The 9,740-nt window shown below is 38.5% G+C and overlaps 2 protein-coding genes across 2 annotated transcripts; one reads left to right on the top strand and one right to left on the bottom strand.

Moving 5' to 3' along the window:
• Positions 1 to 638: 638 nt before the first annotated feature.
• dusp19b (dual specificity phosphatase 19b) lies at positions 639 to 2,691 on the top strand. Its single transcript, XM_016255711.1, has 4 exons — positions 639 to 926; positions 1,924 to 1,970; positions 2,096 to 2,248; positions 2,335 to 2,691. The coding sequence occupies exons 1-4, from the start codon at positions 701 to 703 to the stop codon at positions 2,515 to 2,517; spliced, it is 609 nt and encodes a 202-aa protein (XP_016111197.1). The 5' UTR covers positions 639 to 700; the 3' UTR covers positions 2,518 to 2,691.
• Positions 2,692 to 4,371: 1,680 nt separating this feature from the next.
• pnp5a (purine nucleoside phosphorylase 5a) lies at positions 4,372 to 8,735 on the bottom strand. The gene is made up of 6 exons (XM_016255715.1): positions 8,512 to 8,735; positions 7,352 to 7,521; positions 7,146 to 7,249; positions 6,407 to 6,582; positions 6,080 to 6,270; positions 4,372 to 4,631 (listed from the first exon to the last, which is right to left on the bottom strand). Exons 1-6 carry the CDS (start codon positions 8,532 to 8,534, stop codon positions 4,414 to 4,416), a joined length of 882 nt encoding a protein of 293 aa, XP_016111201.1. The 5' UTR covers positions 8,535 to 8,735; the 3' UTR covers positions 4,372 to 4,413.
• Positions 8,736 to 9,740: the final 1,005 nt, after the last annotated feature.

The raw sequence follows: 9,740 nt of genomic DNA, 5'->3' as shown, positions 1-9,740 counted from the left end.
TCTACTTCCGGAAGGCCAAATAAAGTGCTTTTGCTTTCGCACTGAAACACAGCGTCTCCCTGACATGCTGCTTCAACACTGCTGCGGTTCCTGAAACTTTCTTTGCGTGCACATTTGGGCGGTGTTATGCAAATCTTCCCACATAGTGACGTAGACATGTGGGGGCGTGTTAGAAGGAGGCGTTTTAGGAGGGTGTGGCTGACTCTTAACTTTTATAAAGAATATCTCTTTGGATTTGAGACTTTAGTCTTTGCAACTTTACAGATCTTCTTTATGCACCAAGAGCTTGTAACACTCCAAAGAGAAAGGAAACATTGAAAATCGCATCATATGACCCCTTTAAAATCAAAGAAAAAATGTAAAGAAATACACTTAGTGTATAAGATAAACTTTTATTTTACTCTATTTACTAACACCAAGGTATTAACTACAAATAAAATTGCAACGTTTCTGAAAGTTTTTATACTGTTTGTTTTCCGTATTTCAGATTTATTAGTAATGATGATGAATGTAATGTAGAATTTATTAGTAAATAAAGTTGTACTTGAGAAATTAGGGTCAGCATGGGTGAGTGTTAATGCCTGAAGAGGGGCTTTCATTTTGAAATTAACTGGTGCACCTAACTTAAGGTCCCCCGCTTTGTTTTTACAGCCCTTCTCTTTAGTTCCGCAGTTCGATCAATAGAAATCTGTAAATAAAGATGAATTCTCTGGCGCAGGAGATCCAGGGATTTCCCGCGGCGCGTTTGAGGAAGCAGAGCACGAGACTGACGACCGTGACGGGCGAGAAACTCGTCGAGACGCGCCGCGGCGATCATTTTCACGTGACGCGCGATTCAGAGCGCGAGAGTCGCGACGCGTGCGGGTTCGTGCAGGACTCGAGCCTCGACCTGCAAGTGGGCACCATTACGCCATTCCTCCTACTCTGTGCGTTAGGTCTATAATGTATTCTTTGTATGTAATTGCAATGTTTATTATGCAAACCTGACACAACCCCTACTGTGGTGGTACCATGCTACACTGCTGGGAATATCATTATTCCACGAGGATAATTACAGTAGTTATGGATTTAAAGGTGTCAGAGTCTAAATAAATGTGGCATTGCATGGTACTTTGTGTAACGATGCATATAAAAGATTAACAACCTTTAATTAAAAAATAAATAAAAAAATTCACCATGGTCACCACCACCAATAATAATAATAATAGACCAGATTGACTGATTGATTTATAAGACTAATTACAATTTAATAAAAACAATTATTATTATTATTATATTTTAAAAAAGGTTTCCATGGTCACCCCCAAAAATAAACAATTAAATAAACCAAAATATTCATAATTCTATAGTTTCCAGCTATTGTTCAAAGTAAAATCAAACTAAATTTTAAATTTCAATTTTTAAAAAAATTCTCCAGATTATTTCTTTATGGCTTATTCCAGTTGAATCAAATTATATTATTTAAAAAATATATATTATTATTATTATTTAAAAGGGGGTCATATGATGTTGCTAAAAAGAACATTATGTTGTGTATTTGGTGTAATGAAATGTGTTTATGCGGTTTAAGGTTAAAAAAAACACATTATTTTCCACATACTGTACATTGTTTCTCATCTATACCTGATTTTTTACAAAGCTCATCGGTCTGAAAAGCGAGGGGTGCTGTGATTGGCCAACTATCCAGTGCGTTGTGATGACTCTTAACTTTTATAAAGAATATCTCTTTGGATTTGAGACTTTAGTCTTTGCAACTTTACAGATCTTCTTTATGCACCAAGAGCTTGTAACACTCCAAAGAGAAAGGAAAAATTGAAATCGCATCATATGACCCCTCTAAAATGTTTGATTGAAAATTAAGTTACCATGACACATTGAGTTTTAACCCTACTCGTTACATTTAACTAATCATGTGATTTTTAGCATCACAGGATGCTGCTCACGATATAGACACGTTGAAGAAATTAAAGGTAATCAGATTTTTATTATTATATCATTTAATTTATCTGACTTTCTCATAAACGTTTATAAAAATAAAGCAGGCTGATTTATATGCCATTAAAAGTAATCTCCATTTCTTTGCTGTTGTGTTTAGGTGACTCATGTGCTGAATGTGGCGTATGGGGTTGAGAACGCGTTCCCGGACCTCTTCACGTATAAGACTGTTACCGTGTTAGATCTGCCAGAGACAGACATCACCTCATACTTCCCCGAGTGTTTCGAGTTCATAAATGAAGCCAGTCAGCAGGTGTGTATGTGGAAGACAGACAAATCTCCAGAGATGTGTGTGTGTGTGTGTGTGTGTGTTTAACCTGTTTCCGGTGTGCTCCTCAGGGTGGAGTGGTGCTGGTCCACTGTAACGCTGGTGTTTCTCGCTCTGCTTCTGTGGTCATCGGGTTCCTCATGTCCCAGGAGAAGATGTCCTTTGATGAAGCCTTCAGCGCTGTGAAAACCGCCAGGCCTAACATTCAACCAAACCCAGGCTTTATGAATCAGCTGAAGAAATATAATCCATAATGCCACACAAAGACTGTTTTTATAAACCAAACTTTTTAGCATTTGGATGTTTCTCGGATTTCCTCCAGCACTTGATGAGTTAACGAGCTGATGAGTTGAAACAGGTGTGTTAGATATGTTAGAAATGTGGTTGTTTTGGGGCTCCGGGAACAGGATGGAGGAGCTGTTTTAGTGCCAACATCTTTTTTTCATATTTAGATTTTATTATATATATATTAAATATATGTTATGTATGTTTATGTTTATAGTTGTTGCAAAAATAAAACATTGTAAACCCTCACTGCTGACTTTTTAATGGACTTTACATTTTCATGAGGTTTAGTGGGTGACTTGTATTTTGAAATCCATCATGACGGTAGTAACTCAGTAACTGAAGGGACTTTATTAAAACAAATAAATCAATTATACATTCACCTATTATGTGATTTATTAATTTTTTTCACAGGTGTGTATTGAAGAATGTCAAGAGAAGCATCGGTCCAGAAACAAGTGCTCTCAATAACGGACAGTTTAGTCACATCTTTAGTGACAGAAATTTGTCAACTCGATATTTTTCAGTTGAAACGTCAAAATGGAAATCCAGAAACTGATATTAAAATGGTAAGTTTTTTCAAATGTATAATCATTGATATTTTAACATTTGTAAAGATGTTACCCATTTCACTTTAACTAAAAATGACTGTGCTAACCATAGCTACTGTCAAAATACACCATAGTTGATAGTTATTTTACTACTGTAAAATTATAATGGGGGGGGGGGGGTATACAAACGCATTTCTTTTTAAAATTAACAACTCTAATAATTTACAGCGGACCTCAAAATAAATAAATAAAAACGTTTTAATGATGCACGTGTTAAAAAAAATTAATTTATGGATACCCAAACCATGTCATTTTCTTAATAAACGTGGGAGCTTTGATCCTCAACATTACATGTGTAGAAACTTGAAGTCAACCTGTTGTATGCTGTGGTTTTCGTGTTTGATTCACAAGAATCTGACAGCTGCTATAAGGAAAATAGCAAACTCAACAGCTGAACACATCTGTAGAATCCTTCATAAAGCATCAAGTGGACCAAGAAAAGATCTTACACAACCAGATCAAGTCAACCATATCATAGAGCCGCAGTCTGCCGGGAGGGGAAGACAACTTAAGCCTCATATCAAAGATGAGGAACATGTCGGAGGTGGTCCTTCTCATAATTAAACCACGTATTATTGATATCTTAATAGATTAAATAAGAAAAATGCATTGTTGTAGGAGGAGACCAGCAAGATTTCCCCTCAGATGTTGTGTCGGGAATCCAGGAAAGTTTGAATCGAACCACATAGAAAATACGGGATTAGTTTCCACTGTTATGCCGATATGATACTCAACTATATATCTCAACAAGACCAGATGAAACTTCTAAATTATCTAAGCTAACAGAGTGTGTTAAAAATGTAAAAGATTGGATGACCAATAATTTTCTCCTATTAAGTTCGGATAAGACAGAGATATTACTTATTGGACCAAAAGACAGTACACCGAATCTCGTGGATTACAATTTGCAACTAGACGGATGCACGGTTACCTCCTCTACAGTCAAAAATCTGGGTGTTATATTAGATAGCAACTTGTCTTTTGAAAATCATATTTCCCATGTTACAAAAACAGCATTTTTTTTCTTTAATAAAAATAAGCACTCTCCTGTTTACGGGGTTTATACATAAGAGCAAAATATCACAGACCAAAAGGCTTTATAACCATTTCGCATTGTAAAATAAGACTCAACAAACATAAATAAGTGGGAGCCAAAAGGAATTGACCTGTATAACCATATCCGAAATGTTCACAGATGAGTCTGCGTTCTTTGGTCTGTGACTGATCTGATTAAGATCTGATCTGAGAACAGTCTTAAGCGAAATTGTTGTTGTGCTCTAGCCGGGTGACTATGGTGGACACCAGCCTCTCCAGCTGCTCCGCCCGCTGTTTGCCCGTCTGCAGAACTTCCTCATGATTGGCCTTTTCCTCGCTGTCGTAGTTCATCACCGCCTTATTAGTGATCAAAGACAGAGCGAAGACGCGCATCCCACAGTGCCGTGCCACGATCACCTCGTGAACCGTACTCATGCCTAAAAAACATTAGGTCTGGTTATTAAACTAGTTCTCACAGACAAGTCTGTATATAAACTAATTGTAATTTCAATGTTATATAGATTTCATTGTACAGCACAATAACTCATTGGCCACTGCTCATAAAAAAAAAAAATAATACAAATTACATTTGGTTGAACTTAAGGTACGTTTACACGACTACTACTGCACTAAAAATGGGAATCGAACCCATGACCTAGGCCTGGGCGATAAAACGGTATCGATATTTATCGACGGTACACCTTCTTCGATAACGATAGAAAAAAAAAAATGTTCGATATAGCGCTCGATATAGGCACGTGCTATGAGTGACAAGCAGACATCACACACAAACACGAACACATGCTGAAATGAGTGCGGTGTCTGCCTGTGACGAGGAGATTGTGAATAAAGAATGAATATTAGTCGAATTTAAAATAAACATTTGCATTTGAATGTTAGGTGTGCGTCAGAGCGTCATCAGTGGCACGCGAGACGCGGTGATAATGTAAGTTACATTGTTGCATTTGAATGTTTTGTTAGTCTAGCCCACGAGACGCGCCGCTGCTGTGTTATTCATTCAAAATATTAGAGAAATATAGAAGCTCAATGCGGAGAAGATCTTGATTAGGTGAAAACCAAAACCAAGCCATTCACACAGAAAGCATTTTTTAGGCGGACAAATATGACTTCTGCACTCGCGTCTCACAGAAGAGATGTATAGAAAGCCATGCAAAGTTAAAAAAGTATAAACGTTTAGAAAACGCGTCACAAATTTGTGGAGGTTTATTCCTTTTCACTGTGTCTCATATGTTTTTAAATGCAGTCTGTGTGAATGGCGCTTCGGCTCTTTGGATTAAGCAATGCATAAATTATGCGGTTTTGTTCATAATTATGCAATTTACGAAATTATATTTGATATTTTGAGTTAATTTAGACGTAATGCACGTTTTTTTATAGAGTTACTTCCTTGCGTTGACAATTTAAATGCGCTGCATTATTTTGCTCATTGCGCCCTCCTGTGGCCTCGGGAGACAATTAGACCTATACAATAAAGACCTATTTAATCTGCATATAAAACATTAGAAATTAGATATTTAATTATTTTGTGTTTGATTGTTAAAACAAAAAATATTTGTTGTTTGTCTCAATAAATTGGGTTATTTTAAAAATACAGTGGTTAAATTAAAAAAAAAATTATATTGCTCTGTTTTAAAAAAGGTTATAAAAAAGTCAATAATTATCGATACCGAACGATATGAAACATTATATCGTTGATACATTTTTTAGCTATATTGCCCAGCACTACCATGACCTACAGGAAAACTAAATATTGTAAGTTCGAATGCTCAGAGAACTGCATAATACCCTCTAATATTATATCATAAAGCTATGATAACTTGTTCCGATTGGTTAAAAGAAGCTTTACAGCAGACGAGACTCTTACCGACAGCATCAGCTCCCAGCTTGTGCAGCATGCGACACTCCGCGATCGTCTCGAACGACGGTCCTCCTAGAACGCAGTACACGCCCTCTCGCAGGAAGTTGCTGTAACCGAGCTCCGAACCCACGTCGAGCGCCATCTGCTGAAGCTCTCGATCGTATGCGTCCGACATGCAGGGGAAACGAACGCCAAACCTAAAAAGGTAATGTTATGTAACGTTACATAATGAACAATATTTACAGAAGCACGTGTGGAATTTCTGCCCGTCAAAACAGCTGCATGTCTGAGAATAGCGATTAAAAGGAACTAAATAAGCACATATAAACATGCCTTTCGTCATTGGGTCCAGCCAGAGGGTTGTTTCCAGCAAATCCAGGCATGTTGAGATGATCTTTGATGATCATGATGTCGCCTACTTTATAGTCCTGGTTCAGACCGCCAGCGGCGTTGGTGAGAATCACAGTCTCCACACCCAGCAGTTTGAATATCCGCATAGGCATCGTAATCTAAAACGGAAGAACAATCGTAGTTTGAGATGCTCTGAATCTCGCATCAGGTGCATATTACAGCAGTTGTGTTCCATTAGTGCTGTTTTTTAATTGTTGGTCTTTATACACAAGGACATCTTGTGGCACCTTGCTGATATTAGCAGCAAGTTTTAAATTATAGTGCAAAATAACCTGTGTGAATGCTATAAATGTACTGGTCTTTGCATACCATAGGGTCAGAGAGTTTATGCTCCAATCACACACACACACAACACAACCAGTTAAAACTAACTCGGTTTTCAGTAAGGCCATGTGTGGAACAAAGATGCCTCCGCTTAGTTCTTTTTAAAGAAGGATCTTTAAGTCAGTGCAACTTGCAATTTCAGTGATATTTAAATACATGCAAGTTAAGTTCTTAAACCCTCAGGCCTGGATCAGCACCCAAGACCATTTGGATCTCGAATCCAACAATACAGCCACAACTACCTCTCAATCTAGCTGTCAGACTGACAAAGAGCCGTATTGTTTACATGTTTTGGACTCTGACGTGCCAGAGTGTGTGTATTACAGGGTGTTCGTACCTTTTGGATCGCATAACCCTCATAGAGATGAAACCGTCCCTGCATGCAGACACATGGTCTACCCTTCAAAGTGCCAAACACCAGCCGGCCTGCATGACCGTGCACTGCAGAAGAGAAAGAAACACACAGGTTCAGCAAAAATAAAAGAAGTAAATGCAAGGATCTTAGAAGATAAAGTATATCTCACATTATACAGAAAACCTCACCTGTACTTTGGGGGAAGTTGGGGATGTCCCTGTAGTTGAAGGCCACCTGGTCTTTCAATGCTTCAGCCAGTCCACCCAAACCCGAACCGCACACGATGCCCACCAGAGGACGCACTGCAGTCTGGGACAGAAGCCAGTCAGCTGTGGCCTGGCAATCCTCATAGCTGTACCTGCACAGAGAGAATGGAAAAAAAATGAGTTTATGGGGCCACACACATGACTAACCAAATGTGTTTCCAGCGCACTGAATTCACAGCACGTTTCCCATCCAGAAGTCACATCCCCCGATACACTCGAATGTCACACACACATTCATATCACACTTATTTTCACAACTGACAAATATACATTTTGCATATGTATTATATAACTAGGATGCTGAATACTGCATCATATTTGAATGGTTATGATGAAGCCTGCAGATACCAAATAAAAATATCCTGGCAAATCTGAAACATGAGCCACTTTCTGACACATCACTACTGTAATCCGAGCAGCTGACTACTAAAATAAACTTCCTGTGAGCATCTATATGATTAGTACTATGGCCTTTGCAGAAACAGTAACAGAGTTTAATCTGAAAATCAGTTTCCATTTATAATTCAATTGCAGCAAATACATTTCAATACAAGCAAAATAACTAGCCAATGTCCAAAAAGTGTTTTTTTTTTTATCTGTCAAGCACTTCTCCAAAGGTATTATTGGTTGACCAATAATTAAACATATCTAGAGAGTAGGGTGTCAGATTTTATTGTGCGCATGTTGTACAGTATGTAATTTATAATTCTACTGTTGCACATTTTCACAGAATTTCAATACAATCAGTTCAAAGTCAAAAAAGCTTTATTCCAATGACCATGTACTTCAAAGCGTTCTTTTTAACCCCGCAACATTCGCTTAAATAAATAACAGTTGCGTTCGCTGGCAGCTGATCAAGACACGCGCGCCCCGCATCACCACGTGCTTGTCACTGCGACGATTCGGTTCAATCAAATTCCACACCGTTACAGAAAGAACGAATGGATGAATTATTATAAGCAACCAAACAACTCGCTGTACTATGCCACTGATCGACATTCACCATCGAAACTCAACCATATACGCTTTCAATAAAGCAAGTAGAATCATAAAGTTAGATATGAAAAATAATAACCGTTTACCCAGTGCTGCTCTCAGGAAACATGATTAAAATCGCTGGTCAGATCCTTCACGAATACGCAATGGAAATATCAACGTTACTTTAAAGCAACAGATGGTAGACACGAACGTAACTTACGCGACGACCTACCAATGAAACAAATCGGAGATACAAATAAAACTATAACGCGTAGCACGAGACGCGAGGGTGAGTGAATAAAAGCGCTTTGGAAAATTCCTGAAGCGTTGCTCATGTTCTTATAGAACCTTCGCTTCCGCGTTCTGACGCACACGAAGAGCGGAACACACCTCCTGACGCAACTGGCCCCGCAGGCTAGGGAGGGCCAACGTGGGCCCCACTCTGTTATCAGTAAAATCTCACTAAAACTTAAGCAACAGCTGTCAGACTTAACACCTGGTAACCTGGAAATTGCGATTAGATTTATGGATGGTTGAACAGCACTCCTGCATGTGACTAAGAGTCATCCAAATATAAACACTGTGATGCGGGTCCATGTGTGTTTGGCTTGTTCAAACTAATCCACAACGATTCAGATAAAGAAATCACGAACTTTACCACAGATAGCCTCAGCTGCCTTTTCTTCTGTGGTTTTGTATACAAAAACATATGATGCCTAATACTATGATGATTGAATTTTAGGGCGTGTGTTTAAAAACATTATGTATGTAAAACCTATTTTGTTAAGTTTTGAACACATACGAGAACATATTTTGTCCCGCTTTGCTCTGGCTGTTCCTGCATGAGTCAACATTGCAGAAATGCCTAAGAAAGTAAAAAAAATCAGTCCTTTCGTACTCAGCACAGTTCCTACATTCAATTACTCAATGGCACCTAAAGCCCGGCATCATCGCAATTCATAACATCATAATTCTCTGAAACTGCTTTTTGTGTCATATATCCTGTTGTTGTGATCCGCCGAGTAGTTCAAGGTAAATGACAAACAGATAAGCATAGTATTTACAGCCTCACCTATAATGATAGGGGGCCTTGTTTTTGCCTCAGTCACTGTTGTGACTGTTTATAATCAACCCAAAAATCATAGTTGAACAAGAGAAATGGCTGTGCTGAGCTCGACCTGTATTGACGACATGGTTTTTCTTTGAACAAGCTGACACGCCTGTATCCTGACCAATGGCTTGACCGTTCGGCTCATGATGCCACAAAACAATTTAGCCTTTTCCTCAGAGGTTACAGCCTTGTAGGAATCAATACAAATGTTCCCAAAGCCGT

The sequence above is a fragment of the Sinocyclocheilus grahami genome, unplaced genomic scaffold (assembly GCF_001515645.1).
Source record: "Sinocyclocheilus grahami isolate Dianchi unplaced genomic scaffold, SAMN03320097.WGS_v1.1 scaffold1362.1, whole genome shotgun sequence".
NCBI classification, from domain to species: domain Eukaryota; kingdom Metazoa; phylum Chordata; class Actinopteri; order Cypriniformes; family Cyprinidae; genus Sinocyclocheilus; species Sinocyclocheilus grahami.
The sequence above is the reverse complement of the archived record's forward strand: the minus strand, read 5'-3'. Positions and strand labels throughout refer to the sequence as shown.